This window comes from Puntigrus tetrazona, chromosome 20 (assembly GCF_018831695.1).
Source record: "Puntigrus tetrazona isolate hp1 chromosome 20, ASM1883169v1, whole genome shotgun sequence".
Lineage (NCBI taxonomy): Eukaryota > Metazoa > Chordata > Actinopteri > Cypriniformes > Cyprinidae > Puntigrus > Puntigrus tetrazona.
Genome location: NC_056718.1, coordinates 18,189,864 through 18,214,568, shown reverse-complemented (window position 1 = coordinate 18,214,568; position 24,705 = coordinate 18,189,864). Strand labels below are relative to the sequence as shown.

Below are 24,705 nucleotides of genomic sequence, written 5' to 3'. Positions count from 1 at the left end.
ATATCCGTGTGTGTCATTTCCCTCCATTTATTGAATTACATCAGCGTCAGGTTAATATAGCAACGTCTCCATATATGCATAGTGGCCAGTTTACCCAGTCTTTGATTGATACATCTGTGCAAAACGATTCCTCATTGCTTGAAGTGATATCCACCTTTGTCAAGTGAGTGAGAGACAAAACACAACCGAGGAACAAATGGAATTATCAATTATGACATGCAAAACTGTACAAATGATTACAAAGCATTATCCCAAAGAACGAATGAAGTGAGATGAGACTGAGCACATAAATGTAATGTCTGAGAGGTTGGTGAAATGCAAAGACATTTCAATTTTACTAGTCTCTAATGTGCTTTCTACAGATGGAATGATGCTACAAAATCGAGAGCCAATTAATTATAAAAAACGTTTAACAAAAATAATCAAATTGCCAGAGTTTCCCACTTTATGGAAGGAACAGAATATGGTGCACAAACCAATTCGTGAAGCCTAGGAGTGCAACTGATTCAATCAACGGCTAACTGAATAAGGAACAAAGTGAAGCTTGTGTCGCTTATTAAACGAGTGACTTCTGAGAAGTTTTGAACATTTCTTTTTCCTCGGAGAAGGAAAGAAACGCAGGCTGACAACCGCATAATGACAAATACATCCTGGCATTGTGGGAGCAGATTTTTGCAATAGTTTTTAATGGTAAAGTTTAACCTTACATTTAATAGCAGTGGTGAATGTTTTAACACTTAACGGGATAAAATTACTAAATTATCCATGAAAAAAGTTTTCTGAAAAGACATTTTTTCCAAAGTAGAAAGAGCCAAACTATGTGGGTGAAGCAAAGTGCGGTAAGTATTTCCCATAGTGTAACATTAGACGAACCCATCCAGGAACAAAACCAAGCAAATCTCAGATTACATGTTGGACCAGTTCCACAATATGGACTTAATAGCTTCTAGATTGCAGAAATATGATATTTGTATGCAACCTTGCTGATATTTGTACAGTTTCGGTCAATGCATGTACTGTCATTCAATAAAGCAAAACGGAGACGCGGGTTTTATAATTAAAGCACGTTTGAAGCAAAACAGCTGTGTCTCAAAAAAAAATCTTCAAATTCCTGTCATTTAGAAACAAAAAATTTAAATACACAAGGCAATATCGTCTCATAAACCAAAAATAAAAGTCTAAAATAACCGATGCAACTAAAGCTTTTTAAATGGTCTTGGCGAGAGTATATTAAAATAATTTTTAAAAAATAAAAGCAACGAGATTTTCTTTTTCCACATAGTTTATCTCTTCAATATTTCCTTATTATATATTATACTATACTTTTAACCTATGTACATTACTGTGATGCGTTTTCACAGGTCATGTTGGCTCACGGAAGGTTCGGATTACACGGAGACTGGCGATAATTACGGTAACAGATTTCCAAGATGTCGTCTTGTCAGAAAGCCTCTATAAATTCCTACAAATCTAGGACAGGAAGCGATAGACGAGGTCGCCCGATATCTGCGGTCTCTCATCCATTTAGCTGAAGTAACAAACGAATCACTGCACACGTCACTTTTAAAAGCAAATAAAAAATATACATCATTGCATTTTTTTTTGTGGGATTCTAGAATGGAATCATCCTTCCCGTACGGTTCACAGCTGAAGAACAGTGTGAGGGACGTGACAGTATTTTCCACCTTGAAATGGCTGAATGATAAATAAATAAAAGTTGACCCCTAACCCGGTCTATGTACAAACACCAGTCACATTAAAACGTCCCCCTTTTTCGTCCAATCGGCTTCCGCGTGTCCTGGTCGCTCAGACATACAAACGCTCGTGTCGGTGTGGGTTGTCCTTTGTATGTTCCCGCAGTGGTGATCCTTTATGCAAATTAAGTGGGAGGGGCCTGTAGTGCCTGGGTGCGACTCTATGGGAGGGGCAGACTCAAGAGTTTGTTGTGATTGGCTCATTGCTGAGTCCATCATGTGTCCCACGCCGTGCGGTCTGTGCTCTCCAGCGAGAGGGACTTTGTCTTGTGCGGGGAGGCGGGGCTCGGCGGGCTGCTGAAGGTGGAGCTGTTGGAGGCAGTGGAGTGCCGCGGCGAATCGGAGTCCTGCAAAACAAAACCCAAGAAATATTGTAAAAAAACGGAGACGCTACGAACAGAATTTCGTAAGCTTACAAAGTAGCTACTGTAATCATTTAGCTCTAGTGTTTTCCTTCAAATACGCACAAGAAAAAGACAATGAAGGTGGACGTATGAAGCTTTTAATTACATTATCATTCACAAGTCTGGGGACAGTATGGCTTTGAAAGTCTCTTCTGCTCTTCTTTGATCATAAATACAGTTAAAACTGCATATTATAAAACATTATTACAATTTAACTGTTCTGTTTTACAGAGCCCTGCACATGACATGCAAGAAAAAAGAAATCAATTTATTAAAACATGCACGCCATCACTATTTGTCACGATATGTTTCCTTGATGTGCTAAATAGCATGCTCAGTTTGCTAGTTCGTTTATATTATATTCGCTTCTATTTTTATTAAACATGTGCACAATTAATAAATTAATTTAGTCTACTATTTTAAGTCTACTGTTATCCTTCATGTCATGTGTGGGGCTCTGTACCGTTTGAATGTACTTTAAATATAATTTTTTTTCAGAATTTTCAGCAAAATTACACAATCCTTTAGAAATCATTCTAATATCATTCGGTGTTCCAGAAACATTTCTTATTCTTATCTAGTTTTGCTGGTTAATATTTATGTAGAAGTGACATATTTCTTAGGATTCTTTGATGTTTTTAAAGTTCAGTGAATAAGAATAATATATTGTTGCAATAATTCAACAATAAGTTTTTTTTTTAAGGAGCAGTGAGAGCAGTGTGCGGACAATATGTTTGTTTTTATAGATTTTTCTGTCCAGCACCTGAACCCTGTGTGGGTTTGTGGGATGTGGAACTTTTTTATACTATGATCTAGAAAGTTCTACAAAACTATTTTTTTTTTTTTTTTTTTTTTTTTAAATCTGTACTGTAAATTTTAATCACATTTATTCATCCTTGCTGTGAGAAATTAAAAAAAAAAATTGCTGACCCCAAACTTTTCAATGGTAGTGTACACATGCAATGAGTCCAAATATTGTGCAAAAAAGGGTGCAACTAAAACCCAGTTAACTGGGATCACGTCATTCCAAACCTGTAACTTTCTTCTGTGAAACACAAAAGAAGGCATTTTGGGAAGTCAAAATGTACTGTATGGACAAACACAAAAAATAAAAACTGCAAAAAATCGAAATATGCTAAACTACTCAAACTAAGCATTTGTTCGAATGTTTACGTTGTATAATACAGCACATATCTTCCTGATTTGGCTCTGCCATGTCTACAAATTCTTTAATCCGGCTGCATTTTTGACAACAAAGCACTACGAAGTAAATAAAACAAGTTACATGAACGCCCAACGCATAAAGACAAGTGTTCAACTTCAAACATATAACTCGTAGCCAGTGGTTTGAAGCTATCGATGCTTCAAAGCAAAGCTGATTCCACACTTTAAGGCTTGAATCGTGTTCTTTGCGAGTATTTGAACGCAAATGCTTCAAGCTAAACAAGCTTGTACCAAAAACGCATGTGTTGCATACCGATCTTTACCACAAGGGGCGCTACAGCACATCAGTGTAGTCTTTTACAAGTTGATATGTTTATTAACTAGCCTTTTGACATTCATTTTTACCGTAACTCTAGCGCCCCCTGGAGTAAAAACCAATATTTTTTTCTCTTTTTTTTTTCCACATCAAGAACCTTTTCTCTAGTGGACACAGGGCGGCCAGTAGGAGCGGCATGAAGGTGAAACATGCGAATGGAAGCTTGCCATTCCCAACCGAAGCTCTCTGCTTCACCGCAGCCGCTCGTGGGCAGTGAAGGATAAGTTTGTGAGCTTCAAAAATGAGCAGTGAATACTTGAGAAACACTTTTCAGGGCTGCCTGAGTGTGCGTATGACAGCAGGCGTGTGTGTGTGTGAGTGAGTGAGTGTATGTTTCACTGCAAACGTGTGACGTTTACCTTCATTTTACTAAGCAGGGTCCTTAAAGCCCTTTTCAGATCAGGGGTCTTCTCCGAGGGCGATACTGCCTGCCACTGAGAAGGAAAGGGCAGACTGAGTGCCAGAATGGCTTTCAAACTTGCTGAAGGAGAATGGGGCGGCCGGGAGGCTCAAAGCACAGCGGTATGGGGAGATGACGGGTGACATAAGGGCGCGGGGTGGGTGGATTGCTAAGGATTCTGTTGGATGTAGTGGAATGGGGCGGCAGGCATAAGGTGGCGTAAGCAAGTGGGAGGAACAAAGCACTAAGGCTCACTAGCATTCAAGTTCTTTGGGGCAAATTATTACATTGTAAGTGTTCCACCTTTACAGGCCTGATGGGAAGGGATGGGGCAAGCTGCTTTTTCTAAGTCAGGAGGTGTGCAGAAATATCATAAATTTTGAGTAACATCAATAAGAATACACTTTGAGAGGCCATTCATGTCTAATTGCCAAATAGGAATCTTATATATGCAGTAAATTAGACAGCACAAGACAGCATAAGGCTCAATTTGAATCTTCATGGATACCATGGCTTGCCGGTCATGTGCCGTGACGTCCCTGCATAGTGCAAAATCTGGCTTTGATGTGATGAGGTAATGAAGATACCACTGTCCCGATTCCACCTACATCACGACTCACCTCTCTATCGAACTGAGAGAGCGGCGCTTCGCCCAAGTCCATCCCCCCTCCCGACGACAGCGAGCTCTCGGAGGGCGACGTCATGGTCTGGCGTTTAGAGCTGTAGCTGCCGCTCGAAAGCTCTCTCCTCAAAGCGCTGCCGTTCTGAGACGAGGACCCTGATAGAGAAGAGAAGAAAGAAATGAGTTTGGAACGGAATGAATGGAATATGATAAACGTAAGAGCAGATGTGTACTTACGCATTCCCAGGCCGCTGCTTGCGCTCATGGATCGCCCAGGTTCAGCTCGGTTTTTGGTGATTGAGGGGATGCTGACGGAACCGCTGAAGCCGGCTCGATTGTCCTGAGCACGCACATTCTACAGGTTACACAGAGAAACACCACACACACACACACACACACACACACAGAGCAGGGACACACAGACATGCAATGAGTGGGACAAACATGATTTGATGAAAAAAAACTATTCAGCAGTGAGATCTTTAAATTGACATGTCAGTACAAGATGCATAAATGACCTTTGACTCTCCCATGAATGTAGAGACTTGAGAGTTATTTGATGACAAATGCTTATGTTCAGAAGTTTGGGGTCAGTAAGATTTGTTTAAAGTTTTTGAAACAAGTCACTTATGCTTGCCAAGGCTGCATTTATTTAATCAAAAATACAGCTGAACAGAACAGAAATATGGTTAAATATGTTTCCAATTTAACATTTTCTACCGTAATATATTTTAAAAACTATTTTTTTCCTGTGATGGCAAAAATGTATGTACAGCAGCCATTACTACAAAAATGTAGCTGAAGCTGAGCTGCTTAATATTTAATTCATTACAGAACCCAAACTATTAAAGGGTAGTGCACAAACCAAAAATGGAGGGGCTTGGTAAATACGCATAAAAATTAGGCATGAAAGCATGAAAGGGATATCAACAGAGTTAAGCCGAAGTTAAGCTCAGTCAACTCAATAATGTTGAATATCACACACACAAAAAAACACTTGCCCATTTTCTTAAAAAAAAAAAAAAACTATAGTTACAGTATTAAAACAAGTGAATTATGTTTTGTAACAATCGATCAATCGAATCAATCTTGCCACAATGCTGTTGATTAATCTCAACATCCTGAACCGTGAATGTTCCTTTAAAGATGAGCCTCTCACCATTGGTAGATCTCTGAGGATCTGCATTCCATCGCCAGGACCCATATGAGCCACATGGTTAAAATTCATAGGATTTGAGATCAACTTGTTCCTTTTCTCTGGATCTTTCAGCATGTCTCTGCAATCACACACACAAGTAAAATTATTACTTGAAGTTACTGAAGACCTAAAAAAGCATACTACAAATGTATTACGAACTTTGTCTGTAACTGTCAGTTCTGGTTGTATTTTTAGCATGAAAACACAAATGTGTGTGTGTGTGTCATTCACCTCCTCTGCTGCAGTCTCTCCTCCTCAGGAATACGGAATGAGAATCGTCTCTTGTTGCTCATGCTGCGTACCATCTGCTTCCTGCTGTTATCACACACCTCAGGCACCACCAGTTCGTCCCCCTCTAAACACACACACACACACACACACACACATTATGCATTATCAGACATATTATTCAAATGTTAATTATTCATCACATCAAACAGGATTACTAAATAAACAAAAAAAAGTCAACAATTTTTGCATTTTACTGAATTACTGACAGTGGCTTTACCTGCAGTCTTGTTTCTGAAGTAGATGAGTCTAACCGTCTCTAGGCCCAGGAGATTCAAAGAGCCATCCATGTTCAATGGCCGGACCTGCAGAGTTATTTTATTTTTTTTTTTTTACAAATTTATAAGATGAATTATTTGTTTTAGTAAATAAAAAGTTTTAAAGAAGTCTCGTCAAACAATCAATCGCACATTGATTACATTGAAATTAAAATGTTTTGTTTGCATAATATATATGTGTATACTGTGTATATTTATTATGTATAAATACACACATGCATGTATTGATATTTTTCAGAAAAATATGTTTATATATTAAATACATTATGAAATAAAAATATAGAAAATGTATATACACATGTAAATATTTTCAAAATATATATTATGTGTGTGTGTGGTTTTGTATATACATAATAAATATACACAGCACACGTATATTATGCCAACGTTAAATTAAATAACATTTTTCAAAGACTGAAATAAGCAAACCTTTTTGAGAGGAATGGTCTGAATCCATTCCATGGTGTTCACATCAAACACATCCACTGCATTCTCACTGTAGACTGACAGGTAGGGGGCGTTGTAGCCTGCGAGATGTAAATCACCCACAAGGTCAATCTAAGAAAACCTTTTCACAGCCACACCTTGACCCCTGTCTTTAACCCTTAAGTGTAAATAGAGTTTCTCTACTCACAGCAGGCGGTGGGCATCGCGGGCCACATCAGCTCCTGCTGGCGAGACCGTCTGCCATGTGTGTCCACATACACTGCAATTTTGTTGAAGCAGAGCAGCAGCTCTTTATTGGAGATTTCCACTGCACAAACGGCATCCAAGTTGTCTGCCCTAATAAACGCCAACGTGGGGTCATCTGGGTGAAGCAAGCTGATTGGAGGGGCATCTCCATGCACACTGTATCGCATGAAGCCCGCTTGGTAGCCTACACACAACTGCTGACCGAGGAGCGCCATCCACTGGACAATTCCTGGAGCCTGAGATATAGAAATATCTGTTGGTGCTGCTGTGTAAGCTAGCAAAGTTGATTGTCAACACTATTTATAATAAGTTGTATATACTGTGTATAAGGGTTCTGAATACTGTACTTGTATGTCCATCAGATGGCAGTAGCGAGACTTGCTCTTGTTAATTTCGTAGCAGGAGATCTGCCGTTTAATGGCTAGGCAGAAGCAGGTGCTATTGCGTACAACCCCAGACACCAGTGCCTGGCAGTTTTTAGTATCTGCCACCTTATTCTTGTCAATCTCCCTCCCATCGAGCCCAGCCATGGGGACCAGACACACTTGTCGGTTCCTGCCTGAGATGACGGCCATGAGGTGCTCCGAGGGCATCAGTTCTACATGATGCACTTTCTTAATGTCACCCACTCGAACAATTTCTAGCAGAAAAAAACAAAAATATTCAATGAATGTTGGTTTTGTATCAGTTAATTCAGTTTTAATGGACTTCCAGTCCACTTAGCAATGGTAGTGCACTGTATAAAATGAATTCTGAATTCATTCGAATAAAATGAAAACTAAAAGAATTTCAAATTCACATGAGCCAATATTTTATTTGCAATAGAACATACATAACATAAATATTTCAACTGAGAAACTTTACAATTACTTGAATGAAATTAATTTTATACAATCTTTTTATTCACAGATTGAAGAGCCTCTGCCCATTATTACTTTTAAGAGACTTTGCCTCTCTTAGACATCCTTTTTATAGCTTATCATGCTACAGATATAATGTCGATGAACTTTATTAGTTGCTAGATATTCTCCCAGCTGAATCTTTTTAAACATTTCTTGCTTTTTTAGTCGTTTGTTATCTTCTTTGTCAACTTCTTTGAGACCTGTAGCAGGCATTCAACTTCAAATGAGTGCATACAAGTGTAAAATATGTTCTCTATATTCTATTGTGAATAAAATATTGGCTGATGTGAATTGAAAGGCTTTTAGTTCTTTAATTTTATTATAATTTTAAAAACATCCCAAACATTTCTGGAATCTGTTAAACTTAAGTTTTATTTTTAGAGATTTGTAAAGATGTCAGATGTCTACTCTGATAAACAGGAACATGTGGAAAAAAAATATGATCTGCTTTTATGCAAAGAAAGGTATAATTCACACTTAGAAGCTATACTAAAAACAGCCATTATTTGTCACTCTTAACAGCCTGGGTTCTACGTTTTCCATCAAGCTATATTTTTATCGGTCATTGTTTTCATTCTCCCTAAAATTAAGTAAACATCTGGTATTTCAATGCAATAGACTAATTTATTCTGTCAAAATGGAAGTTTAATGAAGTTTAAACCAACAAACTGTAAATTACCAGCCTACATTTTCCAAAGAAATAGGAGTATTAATAAAGGATATTTTACCGTCTTTGGTGATGTGGATTACAAACAGGCCTTCCTCATTCCCCAAAGCAACCCGTTCATGGTCTACGCAGAAATTGTGAGGATCAAAAATGGCGATCAAAAATGTGGGATAAAAGATTTGGTAAAAGTCTCAAGTGTTTGCTCTCTGGCATAGTGTTGATATGAGTTTTGTGTGTCTCTGTACCTATAATAGCAGCAGTCTGGGTGGTTTTAATGAGAGGAAGGGTGCTGTCGTACGCTTCTTTAGGCACATACACAAAGCGCTCCTTCAGCTTGTTTCTCCTCATGATGCGGTGCAGTTCATTTAGAGCGCACACCCACTTCGTCCGCTCTTGCTCGTTGTCGGCAAGGATCAGGATGCATGTCTTCTGACTGGAGGAGGCGGACAGCTGAGATGCTGTTACCTGTGGAATGAACCGAGAACAATGTATAAAAAGTTATTCAAAAAATATCTTGAAATGACTAACGACTGCCTGAGGCTATAGTTAGTTCAGTCATCATCATTACATAATCCCCCGATCGCTACTATTTGATCTGTGATATTTTTAAAAAGAAACCATTGTGAGAAAAATGCTTCATAAAAGAGGAAATCAAAGAATTTAGGACAAAAAACAAAACTATTTTTGATCTACAAAGGCACAATGCAATTATTACATCAACACTGGAACTAAGATGAATGTCTGTTTGTAACAGAACAAATCAAAGTTTTAGAAATATGATTTTGGTTATAACTAAATTTAGACAAAATGTAGTGTAGTTACTGCATTTGCTTTAATATGACAATAATATCAATACATATTAAAATTTTTACCATAGTAAAAATGTGAATAAATTGTTTCATAAGCACTTTTTCCAATATTGTTATTCATTTCAGTCTCCCACCTGTATAACATAATTAACAAATTATGGCATAATGTAAACAAATTCCAAGTTCAAGAAAAATTCCAAATGGTATTTTTTTTAAGGTATACACTATCTTTCAAAAAATTTGGGGCCATATAAAAACAACAATAATAATAATAACAACAGCAACAACACTTTCTACTACAATAGTTTCCACATAAATAGCAAGCTAAATAATTTCAAAATGATAATCAAAATTTCACTGTCATAGGAAACTGTCAGAAAAAAAAAATTACAAATTTCTCTACGCTCTTACCCTAAAAATACAAGGAATATCCTTCTTGTTGGCATGGATAACATCAGACTCCAGAACAGAGCTGGCGGAAAACTCTTCATCCCTGTTTAGGATAAAAGCGTGCCAAGTATAATAATATGACATATTATTAGTTAAATATTGGAGCATCAGACTTAAATGACGATAACCCTCACCTCATGTCAATGACCTGGTTAACTATAACACCAGGCTGGGCGCCTTTTCCTTCTCCAAGCTCATACAGGAAAAGTTTGAAGTCACATACCACTGCCCAGACCCTCTGCCAACCCTTTTTCACTCCTGTGGGCTTTGGTATCTGGCAAAGACAGTCAAAGCTCCATTAAAAGTCAGCAAACAAAGTTTGTGGCCAATAGTGTACATCCAGATAAACAGACAACAGTGGAAAAGGTATCTAAATGCCATAATAAAAAAAGAGTGATCAATAGAGAAGAAAATATGAACATATTTATAAACGTACTCTAAGATGGCCCTCGTATGCAGTCCCAATGCCCTTCTGAGTGTCAATTCCCAGTTTGCCCTTGGTTTGGTCAGGTGCGACAGGGCACACAGAGGGTGCTTTATCAGCACAAGTGACGTGACAAGAGAAGCTGCAGGCTGTAAGGAAAAATGGAAGACAGTGGCAGTGAGAGTTACTGAGCATTCTGACAGTAAGGTATCCTTATAAACCTGAAAAGTTCACCCTTATTTTTGTTTCAAACTCTTATGACTTTATTTCCTCTGTGGAACACAACAGGGAAAATATTAAACATGTATGCTTGTTCTCTTTGTGTGTTCTTCAGAAAGAATTAAGTCATATGGGTTTTAAAATCTCAAAAAGAGAGTTGTCTCTACTACTTTAAAGACCCAGACTTTCTTTTCCGTTTTGCCCACCTTCACAGGTGCAGCCCTGGCGGATAAGTCCCACCATCAGAGAGGTACACTGGGCGCATTTGGTGGGAATGGTGAAGGTTTTCACACTAAACTGGTGTGCCTTGGGCTGTGGAGCAGAGAACATGTAGTTAAACACAACCATACCCATAGATGTTCCAATACAAACATAGCCTTAAGGTTTCAAAAACGTATATTTCAAATAAACACCGTTTATAAATGAATCCTAAAAACAGAACAATAAGAAATGTCATATTAAAATGACTTCAGAAGGATCATGTGACACTAAAGGCTGCTGAAAATAGTAGTGTAATCTATAGAGACTGCCACATTTCTACTGTTATGATGTAAACAGTTACCTTAGGTGATGAGTGTCCCAAGCTCCCATAGCCTGATCTGCCTGTTGGAGTCTGAAGACTACGTGACGTGTGGTCAATCAACTAAGAAGAGGACACCAACACATGAGTGTATTTTATTATATAAACAGGAGTTAAGGAACAAGAGTATAAACAGTAAGAGTTAAAGGAATAATTGACTCAAAATGAAAATTCTGTCATCATTTCAAACCTGGCTTACTTTCTTCTGTGAAACACAAAAACATTCATCTTAAACGCTGGATCCTGGCTGGATCACATTAATTATATGGAAAAGACTGGCCGGTGCATCTGCTTTTGTGCTTCATGGAAAAAACTGTATTTTCATTTTTTTAGGCGGACTATTCCTTTAAGAGTCTAAATGATACCTCAATAGGCTCCATGTCACTGGCGGTGGATGGAGAGCGTGAGCGTGATATACGACGGGATCTTGAGTCTTCATCTCGTGACGGAGTGTTGGAGGGAGTAAAATCTGCCGAGTCAAGCTAAGACATAAAAAGATGGTATTTATCTTTACAAAATGTGTCATGCGGCACAGACTATAATACATCAAGACCATAAAGCTTATCATGAAAATAATATTTTGCTGGAATTACACCCTCTAAGCAGAACAAAGCATGTGCATCCAGGCACCAAGCCAATGAGTGAAGGCACAATACACTCACTACACAGAGACCACACACCAACTACACATGCAAGACAGAATGAAAGGCAGACACAGCATGAGAGAAAAACACACAAACAATAAAGGGAAGCAAATCCACAATTTATGAGGGTCTTATATTAAAGTGATCTGTGAAGGATTAGTTAAATTAAACGTAAATTCATTCATCATTGCTAACTGTCATGTCTTTCCAAACCTGTGTGACTTCTGTATAACGTTGCAACAAAATAACTACACTGCTGTTAAAAAAATGTGGGGTTAAGATTTTTAAAAATGCTTTAAAATGGATCCGGTTATGCTTAACAAAGCTGATAAAAATATAGCATATGTATTTAAATATGTATTTCTATTTTAAAACATTTTAAAAAGGTAACTGTGATAACAAATTGTAATATTTAGCAGCCATTATTCTATAAATCATTCTAATATGCTGATTCGCTGCTTAAACATCTTATTTTTTTGTTGCTGCTTAATATTTTTGTGGATTCCATTATCCTTTTTTCTTGTATTTTTTTATAAATACAAAATTGTTTGAAAAAGAAAACTACTGCACCACAACACCTTTGAAACTTTTCTTTTTTTTGGATTTTGACCATCTTTGAAAAACAAAGCAGACAGTGAAAACTTATTCTGTGCACTATGGAGAAAAACAAGATAGGGTTTTATCGACATAACAGTCACTAAATTATGTGATGCTTATAATCAACTTTTATACAACTTATTTTTGTGTTTAATCTTCACACATGTGCAAAAGTTAAAATTAGATCCAAATATTAAGCCAAGTAAATGCAATCTATATGTTTCCATTTAAATGGACTTTTAAAATGTACCATAAAAGCACATGGTAGAGAAAAAAACCCACCAAGTTTAATTAACCAACCCAGTCAATAACTCCGATTCTCTGAAGTATATTAATACATAACACTTCAATCACATACATAGCTCATATGTGTTTCAATAGATGAAAGAAAAGTTCTCAAACACATTTCAGAAGCATTTAAGCATTGAAGGTCTCATGCAAATACAGATATCACCACAATCAGAGCTGCCACCCATGCAGTTTGCAAAACAGGCCGTCACAACTAAATAAAAAACATGACAAAGGGAGGGGGGTTGTGCTGTGACACACAAAAACGGGTCTTACACGTCTGGTTTTGCTTCCAGGACCAAAAGAGGGAGATCGCTTTATATGGAGAGAGAAAAAGAGAGATAGAGGAGAGTCAAACTTTATGTACAAGTGTCTGCTGGACACGATCATGGCCTGGGATAGCAGGTTGGAGAACATCAGGAAGGGAATGAGGGCGTGTGAAAACACGTCTAATCTCAGGTTGGATTTTTGGGCATAGTTTACATGCACAAAGGAATCACTTCACATCAAAAAACTTCAGGGAGTCACTACCACAAGACACTTGAGTGGATGTAGGATCAGATAAGAACCCTGAACCATTACGTTGGTAGAACGTAAAATCAATTCAATACTGAATTCAATACAGAAAAATAAGATTGAAATGATTAGTGTAGTAAAATATGTTCTTTGTTACCACTTGCCTGTGCTATGTACTTATTTGAATGTTGTGCTATTAGCTTAGCAACATGCTAATGTCAGACTGTTTTAGAATCAGTTTATTTTGCTATTCTGGTTTTATTCCTGTGGGAGTTTCATTACCGGAAAAGGGCCTTTACTTTTCTGCTTTTAAATGTGTAAAATGAATGTTGCAAAAAGACATTCCACTATTACATGGCTGAACAAGAACTTACATCTTCCCAAAATTCAACTAAAGAAGACGAAGAGGAAGAAAATGAGTCCTGATGGACAACAGAATGAAAAAACAGTAACCATACACATTATGACAGGAGAAAAAAAGAACAGAAAATAATCAAACAGATCAGGATGTGTCAGAAGAATACAGAAAGCATGTAAAAAGAATGATGAAAAAGATTTGAACCTCTATGTAGATATTATCATGAACAACATCTGGGATCTCAAACTTACATCAAACTGGTCCAGAGCAGAAGTGGGTGCATTGAGGAATGCCAAGAAAGAATTCTGGGAATCCTGATGTTTCACTCCTAGAAATGACAGAATCTTATATAATTTTTTTTTTTTTTTAAATCTCATCATATTAAACTGTAACATAGTCAGAAATGCTCTTTTTATGTCACATGATGAGTAGGCTGGATATTTGATTTTCACCAGTGTTGTTAATTTTTTTTGTTAATTAAAAGTTGGCCTGGCAATTAAATAAAATCTGCTTAAATTTTTAAAATCAGTTTTTAAACAATTAAATACAAAATAAAAACTACTTAATATTTAAAATATTAATAATACAAAATATATACATAAATAACATAAATAACAATAAAACAGCCACCTCTCCTCAGCCTCAGCTCCTCTGTCTCCTTCCTCAGCCTCTCAATTTCTGCAAGCAGCTCCTGGTTTCTACTTTCGGAATCTTGCAATTTGCTGTAAGATAAAAATAACAGACAAAAAACTATGTCACTCTATTTAAATTCACCTCATTCGAAAAGAGAGTGAACAAAGTAAGCTAAAAACAAAAGCTCCACTGACCAAACCAAGAGCCAAGTCAATTTCAAAACTATTCACGTAAAGAATTAAACAAAAAAATGAGCAAAAAAAAAGTTATTAGATGTCAGTAGAGTTAAGCAGAACTATGCTGATATGTGTGGCCGCACCATTCTGTTGCAATGTTGGATGCTTTGACTTTGTTAAGCTCATCCTGGATGGATTGTTTGGCTCTGATCTCGGCATCCAGCGCAGACTGCAGCTCCAGACGCGCAGACATGTCCAGCTTAGCAAAGCGCCTCATCTTCCACGGCATGTCCTAACAAACGTGAGAGAGGCCCACCACATCAGACAAGCAAGAAAATGAGAATATGGGTCTTATCTATATCTGCTGTGCGCATGCCTCACCGTTCCTCTGGCTCCCAAGCTGGTGTTCCTGAGCCCTTCAAGCTCCTCTGTCATTTTTGTGGCTAGAGCTTGGAGGTAACCACGAGCATCTTTCTCATCGCTCACCCTGTACAGATTAGTTGACTTTAAATTGTATATAAGCAACTGTATTCAAGTGAAGAGCAGTCAATTGATCTGCATGATCTGTATCAACAAAACCACGCAGATAAGTGTAAAGGTCATCATTATCATGTCTTTCTCTGCGAGTGTGATGTCGTGTGGCTGCAGGTAGGGGGCTCCACTCACCACTGGATGATCTCTGTGATCTGGGCTTCCCAATGGGCAACGCTCTCCTTCTTATCAGCCAACTCTCTCATCTCCTCTTCCAGCTGCCTGTGACTACTGCTGACCTGCTCATACACAGAGTGCAGCTGAAAAGAGAAAAAAGAGACCACAAAGAGTTAAGAACAGAAAAGTAACGATGTGAGGTAGCAGACAGATGGAGATTGGGTGGATATGATAGGCATAGCAGGAGATAGGTTGGTTGTTAGCATGTTGCTACCGGTGTTGTTATGGTTGACTACAACTAAAACCACAAAAACATAAAATAAAAAAAAACTAATTAAATACAACTATTAAAAAAATGTAAAAATACCATAATCTATCTATTAGTTGGTAACCAAGCAACCACTGACTTTGTATGTCAGTAGTATGGAATACTGTCATTGGCTACTGTCAACTATTTGGTTAGCATCATTTTTCTAAATTTCCTCTTAAGCATTCAACAGAAAGAAGAAACTAGCTTAAGGGTAAGTAAACGAATGTTTATTTTAGGGTGAGCTATCCCTTCAGTTCTAAACCTATGGCATTTTTTTCGAATTTTATCATGTGATCAATTAGAAAAGTAAAAGCGCAGCTTGCTATTTATCCTAGATCAACTTTATTAGCTTTCATTGCTTTTTTGTTTAGTAGGAAAGTGAAAACTGTACGAAAGACAGGAAGCAAACATAATATGTTACAACGAGTCCATGCAAAACCTCTGCAGTGCTTCTTGATAGGAATGTGAATTTATTCAGGCATTTCACATCCTGGTTCAATTCCTTCCAAATGCCATCATTCTTGCTTATGTTTCTAAACCTCATCCAATCTGGCATTTGACATGACAGCTCTGGCCGGCTGCACTATTGTTTTAAACTGCCTTTGTGTTTTGGGTTTCCAGGTATTTTTACGAAATGAATAATGTTTAATATCCATGCCACCAAAAATAAGGAGCCCTTTAATATCTGATATGTCCAAACTTGCAGAATTATTTGACTGGCTGATTCCGATTTTAACCTGTAGTCCAAAGTAAACAGTGGCTGAGCCAAGAAGCAATTTTGTCTAAGTGTGTGTGGTTAAAATCTCTCTCTAGGAATGTTAGCAGATTTGGGAAAAGAGTGCCAGAGTAGAAGGGGGAATTTCAAGGGTTTGATGTATACGTTTTGTGATGAAAGAGACACAGGCTAATGAATATCATGAGCGTTGGCACATGTGTTTATGAGAGCGATAGAGAGCTCACGTTCTCCACTTCACTCGCGAGCCTCTTGTTTTCATCTGTCAGATGGGTTCTCTCCCTCTCGTACTTCTGCTTGCACTCCATCTCAATCTCCTCTCGTTCAATTTGGCTGTTGCAAACACAACAATGTGCAAGATGAAGTTTACAATACAGCGACATTCAGCTACTATGGAAATTCAATGGAAAGAAACAGATCTACAGGTTTATACTGATTGGCTCTTTCTGCCTAAGTGACAGCAGACAAGAAAAGCTGTAAATATTTACCTATAGGAAAAGGCTGAATGTGCCAGCAACTATGTGTATTCTACATGATGCTTTCCTGACAATGTAAAGAAACTGCACAAAAACCTTGTACCTTTCTCTGCGTGTTTTCTCCAGTTTGTCTTTGAGCATGAGAATCTCTTTCTGGAGAGTGAGGTGTTGACCCTCAGCATCGCGTAGCTCCTTCTTCAGGCCCTTCAGCTCGCTGCTGTGGAGCGTCTCTCTGTGACATAACTCCTCCTCGTACTGCACGTTCTTCTTCTCCAGCTCGGCCCGTATGCGCATCAGCTCTTGTTGTTGGTCTGAGCCTGCCGCTGCGTGAGGAGGTCCAGCTTGTTTCAATTGCTGTAGGAGGATCAAGACATATGTAAGTAAAAGAAAGGACTAAGAGAATGAGAAAAAAGGAAGAGAATGGGAGCAAACAATATATATAATAATTTTAAAACATTTAAACACAACCACCAGGTGCATGTACGTGAAGATGATGCTCAGTGTGTGCGTGTATATATATTCTAGTGCTGTCAATTGATTATTCGCAAGCTTTTTCTTTACAATGGTAATGGAAATTAATGTATACTAATGTACTCATGCATTGTCACCTTCATCACTTCCACCTCCTCCTCCAACTGTCTGCTGTACTGCTCAGTTCTCTCTCGTAGCTTCCTCTCTTTCTGAGCTTCTGCTGCTTGTTCCTCGGCCTGGGCCTCCAACTGAGAAGAAAACACCACAAACATCAAATACGCAGCCAACAAATTCACAAAAATACAATACCACTGATAATTTCTGGAGCACTGCATCAACATTACAAACATGCTGACTAGGCTTATAAAAAGAGGTCAAACACCAGTAAGTTTCAGTAAGTATACCTCTTTGCGCATTCTCTCAGCTTTGCGAATCTCTAGCCGTAGAGCCTCTAGTTTCTGCGAAACTCCTTCCATCTCCTCCTCTTTGTCTCTGAACTGTCGGCTCAACCGCTGCTTTTGTGAGCGCAGATCGCTCAGCTGCTCGTTCAGCTCAGAGAACTCCTCTATGGCCATCTTCTTTTGACTGTGAGCCTCCTTTAACTCCTTTCCCTGAGCCTTCACCTTCTCTGCCAACTCCAGAAACTCCTTCACATATTCATTACAGAATCAAAGTTAACATGACTTAAGGCTGGAATGCACTACACTTTTTTACAACTATTTCCCAGATATTTCCCTGATTATCAGACTGGACGAGTCAACTCTAGCTACTGAAGGTCAAAGGCAATCTACAGATATTGGGTAGAGTGGACATATTTAATAGAAAGTCAAATAGTGTATTATGGACACAGATTTTTATTATTCTATTCAATAGCAAGATATCAAATATATGTTTGATATTGAAATATTTTGTCATGCATTTTCCTACCAATGGGACACGTTTCTGAATTATTTTTTTTATATTCAGAATGACTTAAAAATCTAGTGTGATATTATTTTAAAAATGTGACATTTTAAGTCATTTAGTGTAACCCAGCCTTTACTGGCCCATGATCAACTTTTTACTAGTCATTGAGCTAAAGAGTAATCTGTTAAAAAGTATGGTTAAAGATTAGTCAGCAAACAGGGAACTATTTGGTCTTTTTTTAAACAGCTTGGCCAGGCTGGAAGGCCAACTAGACAAGTTTAAACCATCTAAAACCAGTAAATCTTAGACAAGTTTAAAATAACTTAGAATCCTCATTTTTGGATTAAAGGCCAACATTATTAGAGTTTGGTTAAACCCCACCTGGAGGGGGAGTGGTTGTGCTAGTTAACCATACTCCAAACATCATGACCTAGTTGACAAGCTTCAGATCTTATGCCTATTTTTAAAATACAACAGAGTAGGTACCTTGTGTAGATCATCTTTCTCTTGCACGACACCCTTCAGATGTTTCTCTAAGCCTCTGATGACCTTAGACGAGTCTTCCAGATCTCTTCGAACTGTGCTGGCCTCCTCCAACTGCTGTTCCAGTTGACCAGAGTCTGACGTGATGAAACATTATAGAGGCTTTGTATAGAGATGTCACTACATTCAATGGGTAATCAGTAAAGTGCAAAAAACCCCAAAACCATGACTGAGCGTGTTCTAAAACAATATCGAGCTCTCACCTGCTATCTGTTTCTTCAGGATGTCGATCTCAGTCTTTAAACTCCGGATCTCTACCTCTTTATTGGCATTCACTGGGGCGTCTGAATCAGGGTACTGCAGTGCCTGCACTGTTTGCGTGGACTCTAAGGGAAAAAGGATGTTTCAGAGAGACAGAAAGATCAAATATGATTAAATGTAAATGTGGTAGTGCCCTCACCCTGTAGTTTACGGGTAAGTTCGGTCTTCTCCTGCTCTAGACGTCGAATCCTTCTCTCATAGGCCTCTGAGGCTAGGCTCTCCTCCAGGCTTCGCTGAAGATCAGCATCTACCTGCGGTGGTCCAATGGACTCCCGTAGACACCCTCGATCTGACAGTGTGCTGTAGAACCACGTCACACAAGAAACTGAATTAAAAATTTTGTGATGCACAAAATAAATCAAGTTGTTAAAGTGCACTACACTACACTACTGTTTAAAAGATTTTTTTGTATTTTTAAAATTCTCATATGCTCAACACAGCTACACTTATAGCTAAATACAGTAATATTGTAAAATAATATTACAATGTAAAATAATTGTTCTCTATTTTAATATATTTTAAATGATAATTTATTTCTGTGATGAATCCGATAATACTTCAGAAATCATTGTAGTATACTGATTTGGTTCACAAGAAACATTTATTGTTATATACATGAAACATTAAATGATTGTGCTGCTCAGCATTTGCCTGGAAAGCATTTTTAAGGTTTTTAAGTTTGAATAGATTTCAAATACAAACTTTTTTGCAACAATGTAACTGTTGTATAGTTTTTTTTTACATATTTAAAAAAGGCATGATGAATAAATATCTGACTCACCATTTGCTTGTGTAGGTGAAGCCTACGAATGGGAGGTGGTGTCCAGAAAATGCTGTGTGTGAAGGTGGGGGCAGTGTCTCCTAAAATAATTTAGAAAAACAATGTTTCGATGCATCAAAATAATCCAGTTCGGTTTAGTGGCATATTTAAGAGGAAAGGTGTCTCTTCAAAAATCAATTAAAGCACTTATGTGGAATAAATGCATCAGCTACAGGATAAAATTAGAAAGAAATTAGACACGTACACAGTTTTTGAGGCAATCATCATCCACATCAAAGTTGGAAGTGTCAGTGGGGCTGCTGACTTCAGGGATGTAGGGGGCTTCACAAATGCGGATGTTATCCCAGTCGATGCCTGAGAAAAACGGGTGCTGTTTGAAGTCATCGATCCCATTCTGGCCTAACCGGTGTTCTCTGCTGCAGATCAGCCGCCGTACGAGATCTTTAGCCTCTTCAGACACATCTGTCACCTGAAGTGGGAACTGGAAGCGCTCCTGAGGACGAAGGAGTTAAAACACGCTTAGTGCTCAGTACTACGCTTCGAGGCTCTCTAAAATTTCTCTGCCTAGCTACACTAGTTACACGTGCTCCATTAGTTAATTCCCACACAGAACTAAATGAACCTTGGTGAATAGGTGAATTTTTACCTCATTGTTAGGTTGAGATGACTAATCCAGAATAAAATAGTGAAGAAAAGACAAAAAGAATTTTTAATTCAAAACGTCTACAATCCACTCATGACTTTTTGTTTTATAAGAGACACAAACAAATTTTCCTGGTTAACTATAAAAAGAACGAGGTTACCTAGAAATTAAGCTACTCTACTCCAAACAGATTTCAGAAGAGGTCCTCCACAGTTAAAAGTGAAATGTGTAATTTGCATTACTAGCAACACAAAAAGGAACTGCATAAACAGACCTTGTTTTACTGAACAAAATAATGTTTTCATAGTAGAGCGGTTGATAGTAACAACCAATGAATGGCTTACTTGTATCTAAAGAGAGAATAGTATTTTAAAACCTACAAATTACACATATCACCTTTAAATACACATTGGAAAACATAACAACACTGTATTGCATGTTGTATGTGGGTCTACAATGCAAACCTTATGATTCATGATCTTTCCATAGGTCTCCACCAGTGATTCAGCATAAAAGGGTGTCTCTCCATACAGCATCTCGTACATGCACACACCGAGAGACCACCAGTCACACTCCGGCCCGTACTTCCCCTTCCCGTCCTCCATAGCCTGCAAGATCTCTGGAGAGATGTAGTCTGGGGTCCCGACTGCCACAGAGGACTGGACCTGAGAGAAAACAAGGAGTTATAACAAAAGACTTACTGAGCGAGAAATCATGTGCTTGACAATTAAATATCGAAGCTCAAACTCACAGTCCCATCTTCCATGAGCTTGAGGCAGGAGCCGAAGTCAGCCAGCCGAATGTGACCGTTCATGTCCATCAGGATATTGTCTGGCTTAATATCCCTGATTACACATAAAGCACAATCGTAAACATACATTTTCAAAATTAAAAGGAACCATAAGAAAAAGCCACTGTGTGTGTGTATATTAAATTAAATAATATAAATAAATACATAATGCTTTTTTTACCATTATGTTGTGAGTATATATAAAAAGTTCCTTTGGAAAAACGATAAACGCCACTTAAAAGAAATGAGCTGATTGCCGTGCATTATTATTCACATATAACGCAATCTGAACCCTAAACACATTTTTTTAAAAAAGCCAGTATTGGCCACTTTAAAGGCCTCACAAGTTCACGTTTTACTGCAGAAGCCAACAAGCACCCTTGTTGTTTTTGAACAGAAGCTGATAAATCCATTCTAGCGAATCAGCACCCTGTATTCGGGTGACAAGGCTACTTTTACTTTTAAAAAGACGATGGAGGATGGATATTTCAACGAACTAGCTGAACCTGTGATATCTTCTTCAGTGCTTAAAAGGAAAATAAAAGCTAAAATGTTTTCACAGAACCTTTACAATGGTGAGGGAAAGGTTCTGTGTATTGCATGTAATCACATCCATACAATCTATGATCACAACAACAACGTTTGTCAGGCATCCATGTTGTCATCTATCTATCTATCTATCTATCTATCTATCTATATACACACTTTCAATGAATTTTGTATTTAAGTTAGTATTACTTAATCAAAACAAGCCAATTGCAGTTTGATTAGGCAATAAAAAAGTGAGTTATTGGTATTTGCAAATGAACTCTTCGTATATAGTTAAATAAAAGGTATATGTATTAGACCAAACTGGTTGGTGATGTGCAGGTGGAGTAACAAAGGGCCTGTGGTGTTCTAATGAGGGTCAGAGGTCATGTACACGTGTCATCAGACTGAGCCGAAGAGCTAACAATCTTGCCATATTACACTTACAGCACAATAACAGCACAATTTGTGCCAGATTTCAAAATTGTCCGAGATGTTTCATACAATATCTGTTTAAGGCGTCAAAGTTTATCTACATCGATAAATCACACCACTGTCCTGTGTCTGGCACAAGAACACCAATGACTGTTGTAAAAGAGATAAGGAAAACTTTAAAGGACATGCACACGCTATCTCACTTAAACAGCCAGAGGACTTACCAGCGTCAGCACATCATTAATCATAACAGCTCATAAACCCTAAAACTGTAACTCTAAATAGTGACATTTTTGTTGCGTTTTACAGCCAATGACATTACAGACATTACAAGCTCATACAGTATGTGTGTGTGTGTGCAAGCTGTGATTTTCCAGGTTTGGCAGAGTTTTAGTACACTGAGTGAGGAGAGTATAGTGAAATTTTTGATTAGTGTTGATTCAAGATATGAAAATATATGTGGGTGTTTGCATGTGAGGTGACAGGCAGGCAGTCACCCCCCGCTGTCGAGCAGCTGAATAGAGAGCCAAGATGAACCATGTATGAGGGCTTTAACAAAAAGAGGGCTGTCTGAGATTGTGTGAGGAACTCAGTGGGTGGTGGAACTCTTTTCATAACGGCTTGACCTCATCCACACCAAATAATGAAGCGATATTGTAGTCAACACTACAATGTTTATAATATACTGCACTCCTGTCATGTTTCGTAAGTAATTAATCATTAAGAAATCATCCAGAATGTTTTTCAAATCACTAAAAACAAGCCAAACTATTTATAAATGCAACAAGATTTAACTTCAAGCGTACTGTATACATGAAATTATATAATGTAGCCATTACTCTTCAGTGTCACATCCTTGCTGTGAAATGAAAGTTTTTGAATGTATAATACATGTATATGTGTGTGTGTGTGTGTGTGTGTGTATATATATATATATATATATATATATATATATATATATATATATATATATATATATATATATATATATATGTATATATATATACACATATATGTATGTACTGTGTGCACACACACACACACACACACATGCATGTATGTATATATTTCAGAAAAAAAAATTGTTATGTATGTCTTAAATATAAAGTTAATAGATTAATGTTAAAAAAGACCATTTATTAGAATTACAAACTTTTGAATACTAGTGTAATGGTAGATATAGATAAAGCACCCAAATTAATTTGATAATTCAGAGACAATTCTATTTCATTATTGTGGCAGCTGAAAGCATGGTTGGACTTTTAGATTAGTGCAATGATACGCAATGACAACTCGCAATTATTACAGAATTTACGTATAGCTCCACGGACACAGTTAATTAGGTTTATGTTTTGGTAAATCTAGGAGTTTGTTTCAATTGAAACACAAACTATTTCTGAATAAATTTATATTTTTTCAATAGCAAAATCTATCCAGCATATCTCTCAACACCCATAATCACGACCAGTTATACAGATCCACTCAGGCCCCTCATTTTGCTGACTCTGTCACTGAGGTCTTTTTTTCTTTCAAAAGGGTTTTAGCTTGATTGGGCCATTCTCACCGTCACGCTCCAGTGCTACAGAGCAAACATCAGAAAGCAGAAGAAGACATGCTAAACCAATTACAGAAGTAGAGAAACTCTGAGCCAAACAAATATGCTCCATAGATTAACACAAGATAACAAGGTTTACCACAGATAATGTGGAAATATTCATGACACAGCTATTGGGAGTGCTTACATAGCTCCATAATCATTATTACTCCATCTTTGTGTGTGGAACTCATTGCTATGCTTATATTTATACTGTTAAACGTAGCTTGTCTTATATCTACATTACATTTAGTTCACCTGGCCGCATGCCTCCTGCTAAGATAAATGCAAGTCACTTTGTAATGGTGCATTAAGGGATCCGTTCTGGTCAGCAGGGGCTGTAATGTAGGTGATAATTGGGTGGCTCTGTCCCGGGCTGCTGTCTTAAGGAGCAGCGGACTGCGAGCAGAGGGAGGTAATCCCACTTTAAGACCACAATAACCATCTGTGAGCACCATCTGGCCCGGCCTCATGCCTACCACAGGGAGAGCTGGTCAGCTATAGACAGGAAGAAAGAGAAGGGGCGGGACTCATTGTATGGGGACATTGGATACATTTCAACAATTCATTCAGTCCTTTATTACTCAAGCAATGAGCTCAATTCACCATTTCTTAAAAAAACCAAAAAAATACTGGAAGAGTGGAGTATGTGGAAACTTCAACTTGTAGGTCAAGGCCCTGTTGTTGAAAAAAAAGCTGTTCGACAAGCATTAAGAACAGAGTCAATGTCGCCAAACAAAGCTCTTTATGAGGTCATCCAATCACCTGTGCCGGTTCAGATGAATGTGGCTTTATCCTCAGGCAACGACTGTGCATCTTTCTCTTTGATAAAGGATCTTTACAGGTAACAAGAGATTCCCTCTTGACTTTTGAGGTGCGACGAGGCATGTCTTGGTGGCGAGCGAAATTCCAGATTCCTTAGAAATCAGCTGAGGCATCGCACACATGGTTTTGATCAATAGCAGGACGCACATATGGCCCTGATCAATAACTGAGAATAATGCAATGGTCACGCACAAAAAACACCACGCAGATGCTAATGCATCCATTTAGCTCTTCTGCTGTGAGATGGGCCGGCCTTTTTTTAGGGGAAGGATCCAAGCGCACCCTATGCAAATATCTGGCCGAGAGGAACCGGGCACTTAA

At 38.0% G+C, this 24,705-nt stretch overlaps 1 protein-coding gene across 6 annotated transcripts in view; it reads right to left on the bottom strand.

Annotated features, from left to right (window-relative positions):
- Positions 1-3: 3 nt before the first annotated feature.
- The window catches only part of cdc42bpab (CDC42 binding protein kinase alpha (DMPK-like) b), a 47,807-nt gene continuing 23,105 nt past the window's right edge, over positions 4-24,705 (bottom strand). Inside the window, exons 6-41 of one of the 6 annotated variants that reach the window (XM_043219308.1) lie at positions 20,964-21,057; positions 20,677-20,877; positions 20,216-20,236; positions 19,814-20,062; positions 19,570-19,649; positions 18,928-19,088; positions 18,731-18,853; positions 18,471-18,604; positions 17,483-17,725; positions 17,216-17,326; positions 16,711-16,961; positions 16,359-16,464; positions 15,107-15,231; positions 14,822-14,927; positions 14,584-14,732; positions 14,262-14,353; positions 13,883-13,959; positions 13,034-13,072; positions 11,594-11,710; positions 11,211-11,291; positions 10,855-10,960; positions 10,442-10,578; positions 10,140-10,279; positions 9,967-10,048; positions 8,992-9,211; positions 8,808-8,870; positions 7,525-7,817; positions 7,119-7,413; positions 6,914-7,011; positions 6,427-6,511; positions 6,150-6,273; positions 5,880-5,997; positions 4,958-5,075; positions 4,719-4,876; positions 4,058-4,132; positions 4-2,101 (exon numbers count right to left, since the gene is read on the bottom strand). In XM_043219308.1, the coding sequence (XP_043075243.1) occupies positions 1,970-2,101; positions 4,058-4,132; positions 4,719-4,876; positions 4,958-5,075; positions 5,880-5,997; positions 6,150-6,273; positions 6,427-6,511; positions 6,914-7,011; positions 7,119-7,413; positions 7,525-7,817; positions 8,808-8,870; positions 8,992-9,211; positions 9,967-10,048; positions 10,140-10,279; positions 10,442-10,578; positions 10,855-10,960; positions 11,211-11,291; positions 11,594-11,710; positions 13,034-13,072; positions 13,883-13,959; positions 14,262-14,353; positions 14,584-14,732; positions 14,822-14,927; positions 15,107-15,231; positions 16,359-16,464; positions 16,711-16,961; positions 17,216-17,326; positions 17,483-17,725; positions 18,471-18,604; positions 18,731-18,853; positions 18,928-19,088; positions 19,570-19,649; positions 19,814-20,062; positions 20,216-20,236; positions 20,677-20,877; positions 20,964-21,057 (4,804 nt within the window). In that variant the 3' untranslated portion in view covers positions 4-1,969. The remainder of the gene's footprint in view (positions 2,102-4,057; positions 4,133-4,718; positions 4,877-4,957; positions 5,076-5,879; positions 5,998-6,149; positions 6,274-6,426; positions 6,512-6,913; positions 7,012-7,118; positions 7,414-7,524; positions 7,818-8,807; positions 8,871-8,991; positions 9,212-9,966; positions 10,049-10,139; positions 10,280-10,441; positions 10,579-10,854; positions 10,961-11,210; positions 11,292-11,593; positions 11,711-13,033; positions 13,073-13,882; positions 13,960-14,261; positions 14,354-14,583; positions 14,733-14,821; positions 14,928-15,106; positions 15,232-16,358; positions 16,465-16,710; positions 16,962-17,215; positions 17,327-17,482; positions 17,726-18,470; positions 18,605-18,730; positions 18,854-18,927; positions 19,089-19,569; positions 19,650-19,813; positions 20,063-20,215; positions 20,237-20,676; positions 20,878-20,963; positions 21,058-24,705) is intronic. The other 5 variants (XM_043219309.1, XM_043219311.1, XM_043219310.1 and 2 more) reach the window with 5 other exon arrangements.